A 23,020-nucleotide genomic window follows, 5' to 3' on the forward strand; every position below is an offset into this window, starting at 1 on the left:
ACGCAGGGCTCCCCCCGCCCCACCCCAGCATTCCCAAGCCACGCCTGGTACCTCGAGTTATGTAGAAAAAACATTTAAAGCTGTGTCTGTAGCCGAATAGCTGATTCTCTGAATCTGCATCGAATCTTCAGATCCAGATTCAGCTGAATTGAATCGGGGACAGTCGTCCAAATCAACGAATCAAATCACTGTCCTTGATTCGGGCCGGAATCGAATCCAGATCAAATAGGGCCCGTTTTGCACACCCCTACTGCTTATGGCTTTACTTCTAATAGAACCTGTGTTAGCAAGGCTGAAATGAGACGGGGTAAGTTTATACATAGGATGACCATAATGGCCTAGTTTAACTAAGATGGTTCTGGATTTCGGAGGCCAGTCCCACCTGGCTGGTGTGAATTATAATGAGCATCCTGGAAATGTGGGAGCATAGGGCACAGTCTGACAGGGAGGCAGAGCAGTGCGGAGTGGCATGGCAGGCAGGTAGGTACCGCTACCTGCCCAGCGTACAACACTGTCCCACCCCCGCCTCTGCCTGCAGCAGCACCACTGACTTGGGAGAGTCGGGGACAGGATGGGCAAGTGTCCTGGATTTCCTTATGGTCAGCTTGTTTATATGTACAGCAGTCATGCTTCCCACTTGTATTGTAGACAAAGCCCAATTTATTGTCTCAGGCTGCTTATTTCCATAGTTTAAATGCTTCATTATAACAACAACAGCTTACTCATTGGTAGCATCTAGAAGTATTCATTTTGTTGTGCCTAGGCACTGTACACAGATACTGAGCTTATCAGTTTTCATGAAGCTTGAAGCTGGAAAGAAATATTTTGTTCTCTCATGCTTTTAAAAAAAAAAAACGTGTATCTGGTTTGTTTGCAGATAAACACTAGACAATTGATCTTACTTAAGACTATAGAGAAGTCAAGGTATTTTGAAGTAGAAAATGGCAAGATCATCTAAATATGGACTTTGAGGAAAAAATTGTCTGTTTTTGGGGGGGGTTGCCCCCCTCCCCCCCAATTCAGTGTATTTTAATTGAATTGTAGAAGTGGGCATAATCATTAAACACACAGATAACACAAGCATGGCTCGGTGTAAAATCCGAAATGGAACGGAATACATTTTAAAAATCACATTGTAGATTTTCATGTTCACGGTGTTTCTAGTCCAACATCAAATTTCTTAAGTACTGCACACATGCAGTCAGTATCGGATACAGTTGTCAATCTGTATTTCTTTTCATGCTTGTATCATTGCCAGTAATAATGCTTGAGGTCACATCCTACTTAGTTATATTTATACAGCTCCGGTGAAGTTAAATCATCTGGTGAGTTCACAGGTGCAATATAATTTGACCTGCAAAAACATGATACAGTGAGGTTTGTTTGTTTTTTGTTTGTTTTTGTTTTTTGTAGAAAAGGTAGTTGGAAGAAACCATCTTTTAAAGTAGTTGAGCTTTACTTTGGATGTTGAAACACAGTGAGGACCCCACAAATACCATTATTAGTTACTCTACATGTAGAACTACACATCCAATCCTTTTTTTAATGTTGTTCTGTTTATCATGGAGCAAACAACAAAGTTGGGAACTGCTAGACGTAGAATAAGATATCATCAATGTAAGGCATTGTCCTAGGGATTGAAACAATGTCTGTACAAAATTAGACAATTTCAGACTGTAGTACTATAGCTGAAATGGCTTTAATAGAGACCAGATTCTAGTTCAATAAGAGAGGGGAAAAAATCTTAAAGTGCTCCACCCGCCCCTACTCAAGAGAGGCGCCAGCGCTTTGGAAACATTCATCCAAAGCTTGGCAGCATATGAAAATGATCACAGATTTCATTCTTTATTTATACAGCTTTCTTTCTTTCTTTGTAGATATGTTTCTTTATAAAAAGTCTCTATGTAGATCATTTTTTTTAAATGTAACAAATGGTAGATCATTGCCAAAGCATGATCCCTTTATTATGTGTTTGAACACTTTAAGTACTCTTTTGTATTAATATTTAATTTTTAAAGACAATTAGAGATTCGGATTGGTGGTATTTTAGGAAACAAAAAATGATTGAAATAGCTGCTGCTTAATAGTGAAACTTTAAATATAACAGTAGAAAATAGTAATGGTGAAAAAAGCATTGCTTCTGGTATTTGTGCACACAAGAATTGCAATGCAGACTGTTTAGAGAACATATCTGAAGTATCTGAGACCAGACTTGAGGAACAGTATAATTTAATTCCCCTTCATTTTCCAAATAATTTTTATTACATCACACTTATTCTGCATTTTTATGATGTTCCTTGGTTAAATGAATATTTTTAAATGTAAACGTAGTAAACACTTGTGGAGAGAATTTATTTTTAAATATTAAGTTCTAGTTCTTATAAGTGTTTTCCTTTAGTTGAAATACAACATACAATTCCAATGTGGCCTAAAAAAAAACAGTTTCTATTCAAAATTTGTATGTTTAACATAAATGTCCTTGAACATAATACATGTTTTCAATAAGTACTTTCTAAATTAAGGTTGTGTTCTAATGACTTCTACTTTTTTAGAACGTTGTTTGAATGTTGTCAGAATAAAAGTTGAATGTGATGCATGTGAGGAAAGACTGACATTCATAATTAAAGGACTTAATTTGCTATCCCTATTTTTGAAAATCTGTCACGCACTTTTGTGATGAAGCCACTAGATAAAGCTAAGAGCCAAGTTCCATAAGTGGATGTATACCAGTAATTAATTTGTTCCACAGCCTTTGTCTTACTAATTTCATGTTGTTAACTAGTTTTTTCATATAAAAATCTCATCTTGGAATATTTTTGCTTTTTCATTGTTCTCCATATAGTAAAGGAGTTTCATAATACTCATTCTGTTCTGGAAGAGGTGTTAGGTATATAATTTTCATATCTCCTGCTTTTTTATTTTTGGGAAGAAAGTTGTCGGCATTCATCAAGGAAACCTCCAGTTTATTTTTGCTATCACTAATGGACAACGTGCTCCTTGTAAGTTGCTGAGCAGTATTGATGCCTGAACAGGTTTTCCTCTAATAGAGCATATAGAAGTAGTTTTAAATACAAACAAAGTAAACCCCAATTATTGCTTCCTCATCACCCAGTTCTCACCTGCCAGTTTCCATTTGTAGTATTGATGCCCTAAGGATCAATGTCAGGGGTGCAAGGCTCCTGCTTTTAATATTGATATCAATGGGAGATGGCAAGTGGCTTATACTTTTTACATGAGTTAAATGGCTATCCAGGCTAGTTGTCACTGTCTCACATGCATTTGACTGTAGTAGTTTCCAATGCTGTTTCAATGTGATGGAGTCTTGAAATAGATTTCTCTTTATAGTCACTATTTTAACTGAATTCAGTCATTTGGTGCAAGACTTTTTACAGTGGGCACATCTACCTATGCTATACTGTGCATGAATAAACTGTTCCCGGGCATGCATCTGAATGTGCGCCCAGGTGCAATTAACTTCAGAGAAATCCGCTCTGGGGTTTATTCATGAACAGCATGTGCTGCTGTGTTGGAGTACCTCCGGCTGTCAGGGAATCCCGGGGATCAGCCTGCCAGCCCGGGACTGCTCCCCCTGGCCCAAAGTGCTGTGGAGGGGCTGGCTTGGGTCATGAGGGAGCTTCAGTGCAGAGCTACCCAGCAGGCAGCCTCTGCACTGAAGCTCCCTCACGCTCCAAGCCAGCCCCTCCAGCATCTGTATGTGCGCTGCTGCGGAGCTTTTTACTCAGCAGCAGGATAGTACTTTCATTTATAAGTAGTACTTGTATTTACAAGTACTATTCTGCTGCAGAGTGAATTAGTTTACTCCTGCCTAATACGGGTACACGTGTAGATGTTGAAACATTTACTGTACAACTAATTAGTCAACTGCTCAGTATAAGGCTACTGCCAACTAGAGAAACTTTCGGGAAGAAATGCTTCCAGGGCCTCAGACCAGCGGAGTCAAAATATGTTAGGAATAATATAGCCAGTACTTGGTCCAAGGAAGCTGCAATTAGCTGCCTTCTGCCAACTGTTCAGTAGAGCAAGAGATACAAAGTGGTGGTCTTACAGCAAGGGATTGGGCATAATGTATTGGAAGTCCTGTGCTCCTGTTTTGTGGTGTCTGCAGATAATTTTGGTGAGGGTTAGCTTTGTGTGTGGAAATTACAGTTTTATAATGTAAATGGTTTTTTGAAAGCTCAGACTGTGTACTTTCTATGACAGAAGCTCAGATGTCCAAATTCCCTCCTCCCTTACCCCATTCGTTTGCTCATGAGCTTGGTCAGAGATATTCTGTTAAGTCTGAGTTCCCTTGGGGGTTGAGCCATCCACTATTTTTTTTAATTCAGTTTATGCAAAAAAGCAATTTAAACAATTGCACAAAACAGAACAGCACAAAAAAGAAAAACTAAAGTGTTTAAATTTCATTTCCCAAATAACTGCAGTGCACTTTATTTTCGCAGTACTGCAAGCAAAGAAGCAGAGTGGTTTACTCTTCCCTGAAACAGCCTAGTCTAGCAGTCTCTCTTTGTGGTCTTGTGCTAAATATAAATTACATTAATGGGTAAGCAGAGCCATTTTAGGAAGCTACATGAAATTCCCATTTAATATGACTTTAAGTTTTCTTAAGAAAACATAAAAGTTCCAAAACTTTTTGTTGTTCTTTCTATGAAAAGCAGCGCACACAATGGCGAATATTTGAATTATGTTTAGTAGAAAAAAAATTTAGCTCACAACTGGACAACTGCTGTGCCTCAATTGTACATATATAACTTCATTGGTTGTTGTCGGGAATTATGTGTGAATATGCACAATAGTTTTCCAAATTAATTTTTATGAACAGTTAGAAACCAGATACAAACACTGATACTAGATGCTCAATGTGAAACAAAACAGTATGATTAATTTTCAGCTTCATTTCTGAAGTATTGGGAAAAGATGCACCTTTCCTGTCTACCTTGTTTTTGTTTCTGTACTTTTAGAAATATGTTTTAGATCAGTGGTCACCAGCCAGTGGATTTCGATTCATTGATAGATCTTGGAGCCTCTTAGACTTGATCCGGAGCTGGGGTGGGGGTCTGTGTGTGCCCCAGCCCAGCAGGCAAGTCCATGGGGGAGGGAAGGGGCGGGGGATAGATTGAGGCCCCCACAGTGAGGGACAGTGCTGCAGAGGCAGGAGCAGAGGTAAGTTGAGTGGGGCCCCAGCCGGGTGGGATGTACCTGCTGTGGAGGCACACCCCCAAATAATTTTTTCTCCCTCTGCCTCGATCTGTCTCCTCGCCTTCCCTCCCCACAGACTTACCTGCTGGGTGGGAGGGAAGTGGGGGTGTCAGCAGCACACAGTAGATCTTGGGTTGCTTTTAAATGCCAAAGGTGATCTCCTACTTAAAAAGGTTGGAGACCACTGTTTTAGATGAAAATTGTAATTTTTAAAATGCCTATGCAAACAAAATTTAATGGTTAGATTTTTTTTTCATTAAACATGTTATGTATTCTAAGATGAATCGTGCATGTGACTTCTGTTGAATATAGGGTCATGTCCTTAATTGAGACAACTTAGTTCTGTTAGGAAGAGCCATCCCACTTGTGTGTAGAAAGAGACAGTTGGCTTTGAAGTTTAAACTGCTATTGGTTGGGTAAGGATCACCTTTTTCCCCGACAGATATTTAGTTGGGTCAAGAACATTTTTAAAGGGATTTTGTTTTCTTAACAAGCATGTTCGAGTTTAGTTATGTCCTGTGTAAAAAGTTGAGCTGTTGCTGTCCTGAAAAATTTTCTTAAGCCACAAGTTACTAGAAGGCTATTGGCACATAGACCAGGGGTGCTCAATAGGGCTGTGCAAAGCTTCAGTCACTGATTCAATTTGGCGGCTAAATCTCCCCATCAAATCAGGAGACCCTTTAATCTCTCCGAATTGGTTTGGAGAGATTCAATGTTTCGGACATAGACATAGCTTTATATTTTTTTTTCTGCATACCTCAACATACCAGGCAACTTGCAAACGCTGAGGGTGGATTGAGCATCCCATGGGAATGCGGGGGGCGGTCCCCAGTGCACTTGGCGGTGGATCCAGAAGTGGACCAGAAGCACTTGCAGTCCACTTCTGGGTCCGCCAGGGAGTGCAGTGGGGCGCCACCCACCCATGCTCCCCTGGCTCAGCGAATGGTGCCTTCCTGGGTTGGGGGGGGCACCCAGGGTCCCCCTGTACTTCTGGTCCATTTCTGGGTCTGCCACCAAGCACTGCGGGGCGGGGCATGCTCCTGTGGGATGCTTCATCCGCCCCACCATCTCGGTGTTCATGAGCCGCACCTGGTACCTCGAGGTATGTAGAAAAAACATATAATGCTCTGCTTGTGGCCAAATCACTGATTCTCCAAATCAGAATTGAATCTTCAGATTTGGATTCAGCTGAATCAAATCGGAACATTGATCCAAATTAACAAATCAAATCGCTGTCCCCCGATTCGGGTTGAAATCAAATCGAATACGGCCTGCTTCTTGCACCCCTAGTGCTCAAAGCTCTCCCCACAGGCCAGATCTGGCCCCTGGTTCCATGTCCTCTGACCTGCAGGGCTCCTCCCAGGTCCAGAAGTTTGGCAGTAAGGAAGCTGGGAACACTTCTCCTCTGATGTTGAATTTACAGACCTATGGGGAGGCCCAGGCCCTGCATGCTAACTGGGGCATGCAGGTCAGTACTGGGCTGGATCCAGCCTCCCAGTCAGCCCCACACAACTTATCAGGCCTTTAGGAGCAAGAGCTTGAGCACCGCTGGCATAGATTATATTGTTGGTTTTGGGAGAGGTTATGTAAAATATACATACATATAAAGGTTGTATACATATAAAAAGTGAAGGAGATGATAACCCATTTTAGGTCAGTCAGTTGTGAGCATTCGTTCTCATCATGGGCATATTGTATCAAAACGGGAGGAGGGGAAAAAGTCCTGTGCAACTGTTTAAATAAAAGCTGTGCCATAAAGAAAAAAAAATTGTTTTCACTGCAACTCTAAAAGAAAGTGGCCCTACAAGGTTTTCTTGCTCTCCCCTCCCCCCTTACAACTTGTTCTTTCTCAGTAAAATTTCTCATCTAACCCTATACATTTTGGTAGAAAACCTTTTACGTGTACAATCACTTGTAGCTGTTTTTTGCCCACATGTAACCCAGATGTGCAAGGGACATGGGACATCCATGCAGAAGCCCTGTTTTTTCTATACCATCTCTGAGCTATCAGCCCTTGGTGGCAGCTCCCAAGAAACTTTCCTAACGGGGGGTTTTTAAGGGTTTGCATTCTTCTACAGAGTACCTGTGGGCAAACCCAGGTCTGACTCCTCTCTAGGCTCTGCCTCCTGCTGCTGTGCTCTTATCCTGCACCACATCTTGTTTTCCTCCTCCAAAGTGACCTAGAGTATGATCAGGCCAAGAATGAATCATTTGCATTCTTAGCTTAGAATGTGTGAATTCCTTGCATGTAATATTGCCTGAAGCCATCACATAAGCTGTTTCTTTGTTTAAAAGGCAGTATGAAATCAGTTTTTTGGTACCGTAGGCTGATAATTGGGCCTTTTTTGAGCAGAGTAATTTCTCAATATTGTCAGTGTAAAGCACTTGAAATTTAGCTCTTGTGTGAAAATATATTTTCCTAGAAAAAATCTGAAATGCTTGCTGTTTAGAAGGTATGGTTTGAAGGTTGGTGCAGAAGTTATAAATATATAATTAGTATTGATTGAGTTCAGTCAGTATTTCTCTATTGCTCAGCCCCTTTCTAACCTCATTGTGTGAAAGAAGATGCTTATTTTACACTAGTCCCTTATTTGCAAAATTGATCATTTCTGTACTACATTCAGAATCGATTCTACATGGCACATAAATTGTTTTTCTGATGTATGTGCTCTCTATCACTTCAGGCTAGCATCACCTGTTCTGAACTTTTTGTGAAATAGTACTCTGACTAGATAATTATTTGGAAATTTGCACTGTGTTCATATGTTACAATCTTTTAAAATAACTTTATTTTTAAAGAGACTATACTTCTTCAAGAAGTCTTAAATACTCAGCGCTATTATTAGAAGTTTCTCAGGAGCTTGGCATAAGTGCAAGTTCCTCCTGGATAGTTATATTGACTTGTGTTGGGTGATAGATCTTTCAGATCTTTATTACACTAAGGACACAACCACAAAATACAGGTAATTTATTAGAAGTTGAACTACTTGTATGCTTTTAATGACGAAAACTACACTTCTAGAAAATAGAATTGGTAGAAAGAATGGAATTTTTATGGATGTTTGGGTATTAAATATGTTGGGGTTGTTTATGTTTAGCAAGATAACCAGTGAATTTGGCACTGAAAATAGATGGTGGAATCAGCATTCCCTCTAAGGTGTGCGGTGTGGGTGGCCATGCAGGCGCACTCAAGCCGCGCTGCCAGGTGTGACCGCACATGCTGCGCAGCTTAGAGGGAATGCTGTATGGAATAGATATGGGATAAAGAACATAAAATATGTAAGTTCTATTGAAAGTGTAGACTGCCAAACTCCTGTAGAACCAAGTGAGAGAGGCCAATAAACTAACTAGTCAAATAGTAAAATTGGTACCTGACACATCCGAGGGTGAACGTAGGACATTCTACTTCCAGGCTTAAGTGAAAAATAGGTATGTTTACAGAAATGGAGAAATTGAGTTAGACCTCTGAGTACAATACAAAGTTTTCTTGGTGTAGTTGTCACACACAGACATGTGAAAAAAATTACTTAACCAACCTAGCTATGTCAGTAAACTCCCTGTGTAGACAATTGGTGCTTACAAGTCACTTTGTATACATGTATAATGATTGGGGAGGGGGTTTAATTATGCTGGCAAAACAGCTGCTTTTCCCTCTAAGCTTTGACTCTTGCCAGTGTAGCTTTGGAGGCTCTACACTAGTTCTGGAAAGACTGCTTGTTTTCCTTCCCATCCCTTCTCTTTATTGTTTTTCTATTTTTCCTCTTTCAATACCATACTGTAAATGATGGTTGAAATGGAAGAACTGGCCCATTTTTAACCATAGTCCACTATTTACAAAACATCTTGCTAAGTGGCATTTTAGAGAACAGCTTTTAATTGGTACTGTTATTTTTATGATGTTTGTCTCCTTCCTGTGATGTGGGTTGATCATTATTTTTAAAACATTTTTTATAATTTATATTGATAATGTGAGACTGTGTAATAAATTTGTCTTTGCTAGTGTTAGTCTCTTCAGGAAAAGACTGTGGAGAAAGACATACTATATGTTTAAAAAACACTGCCCCAGTGACTATACGTTTAAAAAAAAGTTCTTGTTTTGTTCTTTTGGACAGATATAAGCATTGTGTTCCCAAAGAGATTTCTTTTTTTTTAAGGCTTTAAAAAAAAATCTTCTAAAAGGATCCCAATATTCCTGTTTTTATGTTTTTATTGTTTATAACATAGTTTGTTTTGGGGGTTTTTTTGGCTTCTTTAGTAAATGATAGATGACAGATGCCAAAGGATATAGTATATCTGATTTCTCTATCACAGATGTATGCAGCTGCCAAAATGCAATTACAAATAGTAGTACAGTTGCCCATGAAAGGGTGGTTATTTTGCCATTCTTTTGATTCTGCCTTTTATTTTAGAAAGGGTTTTTCTCTTGTCAGCATTTCTTCATGGAAAATTATACATTTGGAGCATTTCAGGAGCATCATACAAGCTAATAGATGAGACCTGATTTAAAAAAAAAAAATTAAAGTGCAAACTCAAAATTTTGGTTGCCAGTTCCCATTGCACAGCTTATTTTTCTCATTTAAATGAGTATTGTGCATATTATTAACCACCAGGCCTAAAACCTAAAATGAATATTTTCCAAATAAAATCTCAAATGTTTTCCAAAGTTTAACAAATTAACAGTTACAGCAGCAGCAAAAAAGAACACCCCCCCGATATTGTTAGTCTGTACCAGTCTCCTACCTAACTGTTCCCAGTTGGCATATCCTTGGGACTTCACTCAGTTGCTGACACACCCAGCCAGAGTGAAGGTATATAGGACTAGCAGCAAAATTTACTTCAAATCTCTCTTTGTTTGATCTTTGATCAACTATGCTTCTTTTTCTGTTTCAATTTTGCTTTGTAAGACTTAATTCTTGGTACATTCCCCACCCCTTGCAGTGTTCTGTGCTCCAGTTATAAATAAGTCTAGACTTGCATGAAAAGGCGGCTTTCAAATGTTTTCTGACAAATAAGTTCCTACACTTTTTTCAGTCAGTCATCATGCCATCTCTAAAGTTAGGTTTTAGATGGCTTGTTGCCAGTTGTAATTCCTTCCGTATTGCAAAAGATTTGCATGGTTTCGTGTGCTGAAAGCTGTATATGAGGTTTTTTGGGTATTGGAAATTCCCTTTATTTGCATAACATAAACTATTTAATTTCAGGATATTTGGTGAACCTGCCAATTTAAATAATAAATCTTTAGCTTCTAAGAAACATATTAGTGCTCTAGGTTCTGCCTGTACTTGCAGAGATGACAGTGGAAGCTTTTCTCATAACCTATTCTTCATACTGATATAATGTGTGTTGTGTTGCTCTGAATAAGTCACTTAGCTATTAAAATTCTCCTGTCTTTTGCGTTATTCACTGAATATTAAACTTGGGATTTTCAAAGAATCTCTTCCCCAAATGTAAATTCAACATCATACTGAAAAGTGCAGTATGCAGTATTACAATAAACAAACGCTTTTTCCCATATGATTTTTAGTGCATGACTCACTGAAATAGTCAACATTTTCACGTTGTAAAATGTAGGTGCAGCTTTTATTGAAGTGATTCTGAAATTCAACTCACTGCTTATCTTGATGATAGTACTAAGAAATATTTGCTTAATTTTTTTTTTACGGCTTATTATTCAGCAGATTGCCAGAAGATATTATAAGCATCAGGTTCAAAATACAGAGAATTTGTCAAGTCGTAACTTTAAAACTAAGTAAAGTAAATTAAAACTTTTTTATGTCTGCATTAATAAATTGAGGTTCCCTGTAGTGTATTTTCTGTGATTCTTCCAGATGCAGTATCGTACAGGAAACAGAATTTGTCCTCTACTTATGAATATTAATGATCCAATAATACTTTTTTATGAAAGTAATTTTCTTAGTGCCTGTGGCTAGAAATACCTGTACTTTTGTCCAGTATAATGTAGTGTGCTTGCCACCTGCATACTGGCTGGCTTCTATTCTCCATTCTAGAGGCATTTCAGTAGTTACTCTGTGTGAGTGAGTGAGTGAGTGAGATAAGGGTCTTTCACATCCTTTAAGATGCAAAATGTTATTTCATCATTAGCTGTGGTGACTTGGCAGGATTATGATGCGTGTGTATGTGTCTATGTGTATGTATATATTCATGCACACACAGTGCCGTAGCAAATAATTGGGGATTCTTAAACTGAGCTGTCATTTCAATATGTGGAAATAGGAGTGTAGGTTGTAGCCGTGTTGGTCTAAGGACATAGGCAGACAAGGTTCCTTGGGTGAATCTGATATCTTTTATTAGACCAACCCAGATAGTTGGAAAATAATTATTAAGCAAGCTTTTGGGTTCAAAAACCCTTCGTCAGGCTAAGGAAATTTCTGCAGTTGGTGTGTGCTCTTCCCGGATGGAATGAAAAGTAAAGAAGCCAGCGGCTGGGCTGGTATGTATACAAGACAGGTAGTCAGTGAAAATGTAGATTGAGGAGTCAATGGGTAAGAGACAGGCGGGGGGACACACTGAGAAGGGGGATGAAAGTGGAGAGATACCTGGGGAGTCAGATGTCAGGCAGGTTATAATGTGTCATAAATCCACTGTCTATATTTAGTTCATGATTTTTAGTATCCAGGAGGTTGATGAAGTGGAGTTCATAGACATGTCTCTGGGAAGTGTTTTGTAGGTTTCCTTTGAGGATCAGGACTGAGAGATTGGAGAGAGAGTGGTTTTCTTGCGAGAAATGTGCCCCCACCGGTAATACAGAAATACCCAATTACCTGTGACACATCTCCATCACCCCCACTATTACTACACCCGACAACAGAGCCATCAGCATTCCTGGATCTTACAGCTGCACCTCCAGAAATGTAATATACCTCATCCAATGCACCAAATGCCCTGATGGAAAATACGTAGGAGAGACCAAACAACAACTGCGCACCAGAATGAACGCACACCAGAAATCTATCAAAGACAGAAATACCCAATTACCTGTGGGGGCACATTTCTCACAAGAAAACCACTCTCTCTCCAATCTCAGTCCTGATCCTCAAAGGAAACCTACAAAACACTTCCCAGAGACGAGCCTATGAACTCCACTTCATCAACCTTCTGGATACTAAAAATCATGAACTAAATATAGACAGTGGATTTATGACACATTATAACCTGCCTGACATCTGACTCCCCAGGTATCTCTCCACTTTCATCCCCCTTCTCAGTCCCCCCCCCCCCCCCCACCTGTCTCTCACCCATTGACTCCTCAATCTACATTTTCACTGACTACCTCTCTTGTATGCATACCAGCCCAGCCGCTGGCTTCTTTACTTTTCATTCCATCTAGGAAGAGCACGCACCAACTGCAGAAACCTCCTTAGCCTGACGAAGGGTTTTTGAACCCGAAAGCTTGTTTAATAATTATTTTCCAACTATTTGGGTGGGTCTAATAAAAGATATCAGATTCACCCAAGGAGTATGTGGAAATAGCATACATAAATCACCACTCACTGAACACAAAATTATACCCTTGTCCATGTATACCAGTAAGATACTGTAATATGAATGCTTTTCAAGACATTTGAGGATAATTTGTCATTTTGTTCATATCTTACTTGAAAGGGCAGATCTGGTAGTTGTTCCACAGTGGCTTCTGCAAAAACCTGCAGCTAGCTATGATGTCATAAATCGTGTAGATACTATCATATATTTTGAAGGAAAAGGCCACTTTAGAAAAATTATAAATACAACCATATGCTTGGAGTCTTTATTGAGATTTGACAGTAAAATTACTGTGTAAATGATTTGTTTTCTGAAAGAGAGACTCCTTCCCTCCTTCAGAAGGAAGGAGTCCCTTCCCTTTTAAAGTAAAAATATACCAGCAACTTTTTGCTTTTTTTTTTAACTGGTCCAGTGTGAAATACGTGAAGACCAAATTTTATTAACTAAATTGATCTGAAGATCAGATAAGATAAAGATAAATAAGAATTTGTGAGTTGTTAAATGTAAATCATAGCCTTGTTTTTTTCTAAACCATAGATAGTTGAAAATTGAAGTCCAAGAGATAACAATGAAAAATAGTTACTTGAGGTGCACCGATACATCAGTCTGATATCGGATCAGCACCGATATAAAGAAAATTGGCTATATCGGAAATTGGCCCGATGTGGCCGATTAATTTGGCTGATAAATGCCTGTGCCAGCGCGCAACTGCAGCGTAGCACACAGGCAGCAAGGAGCAGAGCCCAGCAGCTTAGACAGCTGTGTGTAGCTGGTAAGTCTGTTGTGGTGAAAGGGGAGGGAAGGGGCGGGGGGGTGCAGATCAATTGCCCCCTCCTCTCCTCCCCCGGTGAGGGAGCAGTGGGGCTGGGGTAGGTGCTGCCTGGGCAGGGCGGGCACAGGACAGAGCCATGGCTCATCCAGGAGGCATGGGGAGGGGGATGGTGCCAGTCCAGGAGCGGCTCATCTGGCAGCTCCCACTGCTGCTCCTGCCACTAGTCCAGGAGGGCACCGGGGGGGTGCCCCCAAATCTGCACAGGGTGGGCCGGGCAGGCTGCAGCTGGGGCCATGGGCAGTGCTGCACTGTGCTTAGAGTGGGCACCCGCAGCACTGGGAGCATGACCCCCTCCACCCTCCCCGTCCCACGCAGATCTGGGGGCACATGCCCCCTCCCTTCATGCTGTTCCAGACAAGCAGCAGGAGCTGCCAGATAAGCAAACAAGTCACTCCCGGACCAGTGGCGTGCAGTGACGAGAGCCAAAGCCCCCTCCCCACAACCCCAGGATGGGTTGTAGCTCTGTCCTGCACCTGCCCTGCCCCTACTGGACAGCACCAACCCCAGGCCCAGCCCCACTGCTCTGTCACCACAGGGGGCGTTGATCTGCGTGCCCCTTCCCTCCTCCCTCCCCTTTCACCACAACAGATTTGCATGCAGCTGTATCAGATATCAGATTGGTATTGGCCAATAAGCCTCCTTAAAAATCAGCTATTGGTATCGGCCTCCAAAATCTCTATTGGTGCACCCCTAATAGTTACCTTTTTAGTCTTAGTAATACTATATTTCTGTTGGTGTACCTTCCAGGTTTATAAAACATCTGTTCTGTTGAGAAGAGTAACTTTGGGCCACAATATTCTCCTTTTAGGGAAAATTGAACTGTAACCTTGTTTAATAAAAACTAATAATTCATATACTTCTGTCAGTGTCACTAAAGGTTAATGAATTCATGTGGAAGCAATAATTTACATTTTCTGTAGTAATTCAGAGGAAGTAGTTTACAAAACTTGTTTTCCTGGATGCAACAAATAGATGCAGCATTTAAAATCTTTAGCACTGTGCATGATTGATTATAATCTATTTTTTTAATTTAATTGTCTGCACAGAAAGCTTTCTGAAAGTTCAGTGATGGTGGCTGTCCTTGTCAATTTTATAAGCATGAAGCATAAAGGAATAATTTCCTTTGTTTTGAGTATCACCAAAAGTAAGTGATACAATGCAGAAAGGCTACTTAGTCCAAGCCTCAAATAGCATATAATCCAAATTAGATAGTGATTTTTTTTGCACACACGATTGTACCAGATCAAATTTTTAGCAGTTATTCGGTGGATTATGTCTAAATGACATGATGGGGGGGGAAAGTGTGTTGAAGGAAGATGTTTTGAAGTATCTGGATTACTTTAACAGAAATAGAAGGGCTTTCAAACATAAGAATACGCTTAGGGCAGGGTTGTCCAACTTCTAAGCTCCTGGTGGCTGCATCAGTGGTGACCACAAGCCACGTGGGCCACACAAGGCAGGGCACGGGCCACTGGGTTCTACCCTACATGGAACCCCCCCCAACCACTTCCTGCTGCTGTATACAGATGTGATTCCCCTACCCCTTGCATGGGCACAATTCCCCCTTCTTGCCCCCTGTGATCCAGAACACTGAGCAAGCACGTTTGTAGCAGTGGGAGTTCATATTGAATGAAGTGTTGTTATTAATACGGGCTGCCAGATAACCAGAAAGGAAACTGTATGAGGTAAGAGATGGTAGAAAATAGGCAAACAAGCAAAAGAAACTGCTTTTTTAAGAGTAATTATGTAGTCCAAATGGAATAGAGCTACCTGCCTGGATGAAGTTCAATACATCATAAAGTTACAAGCTCACTTAATGAACAAAATGGAGTCTTCATAATGACAGAGTTGCAAGGAGAGGGTTTTGAAAAAGGATTCCAACTTTTAGCTTGCTTAGTTTGATGCAGTAACTACTGTTACATATCTACTTGATCATGTTGGAAGAACAGTTGGAGATGCAGGACTAAACAGATTAAGAAAAGTCAAAGGGAAGAGGAGAAATAAATTTGGGAGTCCTCGGTATAGCAGAAGAGAATGGGAAGAGATAAGGATAGCAGAAGAGAATGGGAAGAGATAAGGCTACTTAGATGGTGAAGGAAGAAACAGAATACTGGGGAGGGATGCAGAGAGAGGAGACAACATACTGAAGGTACAGAACACATTTTAGCCAAAGCCTACCATGTATATAGGTAATGCTTGACTATTTTAATATTGAATGAAAATAGGCTTTTTGTAGTGGGTTGTGTTGGTAGTTCTTTTTAAGATGAGGTAACAAAGTGTACTTAAACATGAGTTCAGCGAGCCAGATGCCAGGAAGAGTTTCAGAGAAAGGGAGAAGGAAGCAGTGAGACAGCAAAGAAAGTTCCATTCAGAAGGGAATAAATTAGCAGTGCTTGTCTGAAGGTTGGGAGTTGAGATTAAATTTATGCTTATTGGAGTTTCAAAATAGAAGAAAACAAACTTCATATTCTGCAGCAATGTTTATAGCATTAATGCCAGGAAAACTTCCTGTTTTGTTAGTAAACTCAGCAGGTATAACACGGAAGAAATATGATACAAGTGCAATAATTGTCATTTTTAATCAGTGTTCTGGAAACCAGACTTTTGATTTCAATATTTGTATTGAATATCAACTTGTAAATTGAATTCAAGGCGAGATAAAGGTGCTTCTTAGACTAACGGAATCGGAGGTGCATAAGCTTTTGTGAGCAAGAGCTCACTTTATCAGATGCCAAATAGGACTATTAGTTGCCTCATATCAAGCCTACAATGAGGAGTGAACACTTAGGTCACTTTATAAAAGTAACCACAAAGTTAAGCTTTGGGGTCTTTATGTTAAATTGCAGTAGGCTGTTTAACACAGTTTGACTAAATCTTTCACTGGTATTGAAGATACAGCTGCTGCCTTACACTTCCTTCCCTTTTTCATCAAGGTTTGAAGGATCTTTGTGTAAGTCCTGTGAATTCTGTAGTCCACAACTGTAAATCTGTACAGCATTGATTTCACTGAAACAATTATCACTTGGACCACTGGGAATCTGCTCTGTGATATCATATTAGTGTATTTGTGCCAAAAGGCCAGAGTCTTACTGAGCTGTGCATTGTACAGACATGAAGAAAATATACCAAAATATTAGATGACTTAAAATGAAAAAAAATGAAATGGTGAAACACTTTTTGGACACCACAAAAATAAGTACAGCTTCTAAAAAAGTCCTTACATTGAACAAGCCAGTTGCTTTAAGTGTGTGCTGACAAAAAGATTTTTCTGTACTTACTAGAGAATTGTTGATAGTTAGTAGATCACTGGGAAATGAATGAGAAATATCCTGTCTCAAGAGGCCTTGATAATTGTTAAAGGCATTATTTTCATTATGTTATTGCCAATCTTGTCAAGTTGGCTGCAGCTCTTAATACCTTGGGCGCTTTAGGAGCTCAGTAATGTCTCCTTCATGACTTGAGACTAGGAAAACAGGAGGCAAAAGTAAACCTTTTAAAATAACCTGAGCTGAATTGATCTCTCTGAAACTCTGTAGAGAACAAGCATGGTCATTTTGGGTTAATCGGGGGGGGGGGGGGGTGGACAAGGGGAAGGCCATTAACTAGACTTGTCCCATGTATCTCTAACTGGAGTTAAATCAAGGCTGTATTTGGAGGAGAAATATAATAATAATAATAATAATAATAAAATATTGTATTATTTATGGTAGTACCTGTGCTGTGTGATGTGGTTATCAAACATGCAAGAAGTTGGGCCCTACTCTAAGGAGCTCAGAATCCAAGGACATACAAACAGGAAATTATGGGAAAGGAAATAAGGAACTTGTGCACAGTTGTTGTATAAGTCAACTAAATTGATTATGGCACAGGAGATGTAAAGCAGGTGGGGTGGGGCATTTGTGGCTGAAACAAAAGTTGCATCGTGCATGTGGGCTGTGTTCAAAGAAGGCACAGTGGTGATTGTGTGAGACTGACAAGTGAGTAGATAATGTTAACAGCATTGATGTAGCAGGAGGAACAAACAATGAAGTGAAAGCAGTAAGCAAGTATAACAGAGTATAACAAGCGAAACAGAGTTCATAGAGCATGGGAGGGGGGGTGACCATGGACAAGCTTAAAGGAGGAGTATTGGCTAAGAAGCTACTTGTGAGGGATCCAGGGAAATTGCATATCCCAATCAACAGACAACAGAAATGAGGTTTAGGAACAGTTTGTGGTACTGAAGCAAGGTAATGTTTATTTTTGGTTAGGACGGAGAGGAGAATGTTAGAGTAATTGAGATGAAAACATTTGGCAGCAGAAATGTATAGGTAAGATCTTGGCAGTCTTCAGAAAGATGAGAAGTGGTAGCTAGAATCTGTATCCATCCTATCTGTATGAAGAGGCAGCAGTCAAAGTAATTTTCAGGTTTGTGACCTGCATGATAGAGGTGGTAATGTCAGCAGCGACAAGGAGAAAATGTTTTACCACCTTACTGTTCACAACATCAACCTCCTTGTAACAGCAGGCATCTCCCTGCTGCTGTGCACACCATGTGGTGTGTGTCCTCTGGATTTGTGCACAGGGTGACAGCAGACTTCAGGGTCAGGAGCTGTGCCAGCCTTTTCCTGGCAGGGGACTGGCTGGGGCTGTGCTCAGGGTGGGTGGGGGTGGTGCAGGCATCAGTAACACTGGGAGGGGGCTATGGGGTGTCAATAGCCACCCCAGAATCTGCCATAGCCCAGCCCCCTTACTGGGAAGAGGCCAGCACAGCTCCTGGCCCTGATCCCGCAGCAGGCAGCCCACCCTTGCCCTGTGCAGAAATCTGGGGGGCACATGCCCCCCATGCCTTGCATGAGGGTGCATGCAGCAGGGGGAGCCATCCCCCACTCCCCACCCTGTGCCCCCTAGACGAGCTGCATGCAGCTCTGTCCCAACATCCCACCCCAACTGGGTAGTACCTGCTCCTGCCCCACTCCCTCCCTCACTTTGGGGACCTCAATCTGCTCCCCCCTGCCACCCACCCACCCACCATGCAGGAGGCTGCTCTCCAAGCTGTCGGGCTGCATTCCTGGCCCCATGCAGCTGTGTGTATGCACACAGCATTAATCAGTGACATTATTGGCTACACCAGCCAAAAAAAGCTGATTGCCGATAATGTCAGTTTTCCTTTTATCGGTGCCCATCCAATATGGACTGATATATCAATGCACCTTTAGTTTTAAGACAGTGTACAGTTGTAACATTCCTGATTAAGTGGCAGTGTTTCTAAGGCTTGCACTTAGATTAGCTATGACATATTTCATGGTTGGAGAGGACACACCTGTGTTATGGGAGTTTTTCTTTTTACATTGACACTAAAAAAAATAAAAAGTTTTGGCTTTCAGACTCTCGCCCTTTTAAAAAAACAACCCAACCCCCCCCCGCCCCCCAAACTCTGGCTTTTGTTGGGATGTTTATAATTTGTAGTTAAGATTATAAATACAGACTTAATCCATAGACTTTTTTGTCACACCTGCATCTACATAATTTTTGCATAATAAAGCACTTGGTTCTTAATTTGCTTTTTTATTAACATAAATGAAAACGTATAACCAGTATGATCTTGAGGACACACCTGAGAAAATAGGATACTTCACCTAATTACTGCATCTTCATTTATTGTTTTTTTTTTTTCTTTTTTTCTCTTCAGTAATATTTTTCCATGTGAGCAAGCTGTTTTTGTTTATGGTTTGAAAGTGGCCAAAACTGAGATTAGTTTGAGGGTAAAAACAAATGAACAAAAAAACTGTAGGTATAACGTTAATGAGTATATTATTATTTCATTATATGTATTGAAGTTCTTCACTACAAAAAATAGGTTGTGTTAAATGTCTGTCAGTCTAACATGTTTCAGGTGGATTTATTTAGGAATAATGACAATATATTTCTGCCTTTTTGTGTAGACTGTGCTGCTATACTATATACTTACAGCATAGGGCTCCCATCCAACAAGTCCTTAGACAATTGTTCAACAGGAAAGGGTTTTGAGAAGAATTCTGTTTTGGGAGAACCAAGGCAGAATTTTTAGCTTCCCTGCTGCTCTCCTGGAAGGCTCCAGTCAGTTGGCAGAAACTGAACTTGACAAGCCTTCCAGCCCAGCTGCAAGAGAGGTGCAAAGCCTGGACAAAACTTGCCAGCTCTGGAAACCAGATAGCTGGGAAATTCTGAATTGCCAACTCCAAATCCATGGGGGAGAAATTGAGTGCCTGGAGGCTGCTGTGATGGCTCCAGAACTGGGGAGGGGAAGCCAGAAAGTCAGAGAACTCAGCTTCTGCAGCTATCTTGGGAGGCTTTTGTCAGTTCCCCTTCTGCAAGCATAAAGTGGGGGTAGGTACAGAGGGGTATTTTGGAACATTAAATATGCTTGATCTAATACTGTTTGAAGTGTTGACCTTTTTGCCTTGGAATTGCATGGTTTTATTGCTTTAGTTGAATTGTTAAATGTGCTGTTCCCAAATCATATGTATTATTCTAAACACATGTTTGTTAACACAGGCAAGAAGACAGCAAGACCCTAGTCCTGGATCTAACCTAGGAAGTGGTGATGACCTCAAACTACGTTAATCAACAGCAGCAGCAGACATGCCATGAGTCTGTGCATATGCATTGCTTATACTTGGCAAAGGATTGAATAAAAGACCAGAAACTGTGATAACTCGGTATACTATGGTCTATTTCCTGACCGGCGGCAGTCACAAACATCATGAACTGCCATGGTTTGCACTATGTTTATGTTACAATACCTGCATTTCCCATTTTAAGCATGTAGCCAGTGGCAATTTGAGATTTTGTTTTTCTATGCAAACTTATTTTTGTTGGCACTGTCTTAGTGAAATGGAAACTTATGCAGCTATAAAACCATTTTTCTCAACTGTAATAAATTGTCACTTAAAAATAGGTCAAGATATTGCAGATTACAATTTGTTTTGTTTTTTGTAAATTGCTGGAAGCCAATGCATTCCAAACTTGATTTTTTTTATATGGGCTTTTGGAAGTTTCATTTGTCATTATTGTGCTCCTGCTTTTAGATATGCATTCTTATCTTTTTTGCAGTTCTCTTTTTTTTGTGGATTTGCAAGACTTTTTAAAGACTGATGACTTTTTTTTACATTATTAACAAGTTAAGCCCAGTAGCACAGAGCTGTCAATCAATTTTCTAACATTTGTTTTTGATTGTTCAAGTTGCAGTATTCTTTTAACTGCTAACAACTCATTGGTTCCATATTTTTAAATGTTAATTTTAAAAAATATATATATTTTTATGTCCTAGTACATTCTGTCCCAGGACCTATTCTAGGTTTTATTTCAGTGCAAAATGAGTTTGGGGGTTAATCTGCCCCTGTATATAGTACTCTACTGAAACTTTCAGGAAGTTGCAGGCTGGCTTCTGTTTTATTCAGGGATTTTTTTTTTAATAGTTCTAAAATGGAATATTGCAACTTTATGATTAAATTTGACAGCATGTTAAACTGGGGACAAAGTGATCAGCTGCAAATATGTGTATTAAATCATGTTTAAGATAGCTGCTTTAAATGTATTTTATACTTTATGCTTTTTGTAAAATCATGCTGAATGATGAAAGAGATCAGTGGTTGTGTACAGAAAAATTCATTGTGCATATAACCCACTTTTTTTTTTATTAAATCTTCTACAAATAAAGCAAAGTTACACAGTAATGTTTTCCACCAGGGTAAGATTTGAAATTAATTTACTTGTGTGAATGAATGACTTTGTAAAGGGCTTACTCCTAATTTCCATTAACTTCATTACTAACATAACAGTTTGAAAAGTACTGCCATTTGGTTTTGTTTGCATCTATTTTCTAACTTTCAGTTGTTTTAATTTTGTCATGTGAAATAATTGCTTAATATTAAAATGCTACAGCTGTTTGGTAAACAATTTTGAAAAGGAGTCTGTGGGAACATCAGGTGAAAATATTTGGATGCATTGATTTAGCTATGGGTAATCTGAAGATCAGCTTCATTGTGGCTTTCGGCCTTCCCAGGTGTTTTTTTTCCCCCTTCCCCAAATAACCTTTTTTTTCTAGGAAGTTTCTGTAACATACATACAGTCCTAGCACTATCCTGGTTCCTTTCTGCATTCTGTGTAATTTTGATGCAGTAGGCTGAATATTTATTTTACATAATTTTCCTAATTGTTTTGGATTGTGTTTTTTAAACCATAAGTACACAGAAAATTATGCTATCAGATACTAACATTACTCTGTGTAAATACTGAACTTTCCCTATCATCATTTAGCATTGTGCTGCTTACTATATCTTAATGCTGGCATTAAGATCACAAGCCCTTACCCTCTTCTGGTTAGAGCAGACTTTTTAAAGTGCGTTTTAAGTTATTGATGCAATTTGATATTTTTCATAATTTCTATTTAAACAGAAGTTGCATCATCTTTCTTGAATTCATCTCCTCTAAGAGTTGCCTTAAGCTACAGGATTGCTTTTGCTACTTTTGTGTTGTATGTTTAACTTACTTTCATAATAAACTTCTTGTGTAGTGAAAACAAATGGCTGTAAATTTATTTCTGACAATTCTGGTAATCCACACTAGCACACAAATGTTTGTTAGAGATTAACTGAATGGTGGGTACTGTTTCCAAATTGCTATCATTTGAGGTCTTGGTGTTAATTTTTTTTAAAGCAACAGTGACATCCAGTGGTCATTTAAACCAGTCCTAAAATTCCCTTTTACTTTGAATATTCAAAATATTAATGGCTATTCTAAAGTACTTGTAGTAATAGTAAAGGAACACAGTCAGTGTTGGTGAATTGAAAATTGTTATTACCTCCTTTAAACTTGTTTTTTGCATGTAGTTTAGCTTGTAAGACTTAGCCATTGATTTGTAGTATAATTTAAAGTAATGCTTTTTTAAAACAATGTGTTAGAGCAGCAAAAAGTCATGTACTTCTGTAGGAAATTTTGTTTGTATGCATGTTTCAGTATAAGCAATGTTGCTCTAAAAAAACCCTTCAATTTACAGGATTGGGAGATTTTGGAAGCTAAATGTTACGTGTTTTTTAAAGAAAAAGAAAAACATTTTTCAGCTGAAAAACCATAAACATTGAACATTTGATGATGATGCTACCCCAGGTCACATACAGGATTCCCCCGCCCCCCCTAAAAACTTCAGCTTGAAGTCCAAATAGAAAATGAGAGCATTAGAAAAGGAATAAAGATAAAAGGCAAGATTTTACTCCCAAATTTTCAAAATTTCCTTTTATGTAAATGAAGCTCTGAATTAATTGTATTTGCTTGAATACAAAATTAGGTTTCATCCCTAATCAGCATTGGGAAAAAAATCCCTTGTCCTACATTCATATTCGAGGAAACTTCATTAAATACACTGTCTATGTTTGAACTTTTGCTAAAGCACCATGTGCTCAGTAATAGTAACCAACTGTCAGCAGCAGTCCCTCGGAGTCAAGGATG

At 39.6% G+C, this 23,020-nt stretch overlaps 1 protein-coding gene across 3 annotated transcripts in view; it reads left to right on the forward strand.

Annotated features, from left to right (window-relative positions):
- CBFB (core-binding factor subunit beta) overlaps nt 1-22,098 on the forward strand; it is a 62,825-nt gene extending 40,727 nt beyond the window's left edge. For all 3 annotated transcript variants that reach the window (XM_006268164.4, XM_019499208.2, XM_006268163.4), the window contains one exon: nt 20,069-22,098. In XM_006268164.4, coding sequence (XP_006268226.1) covers nt 20,069-20,091 — 23 coding nt within the window. In that variant the 3' untranslated portion in view covers nt 20,092-22,098. The remainder of the gene's footprint in view (nt 1-20,068) is intronic.
- The last annotated feature ends 922 nt before the right edge of the window (nt 22,099-23,020 follow it).

The sequence above is a fragment of the Alligator mississippiensis genome, chromosome 10, assembly GCF_030867095.1.
Source record: "Alligator mississippiensis isolate rAllMis1 chromosome 10, rAllMis1, whole genome shotgun sequence".
In the NCBI taxonomy this organism is placed as follows: domain Eukaryota; kingdom Metazoa; phylum Chordata; order Crocodylia; family Alligatoridae; genus Alligator; species Alligator mississippiensis.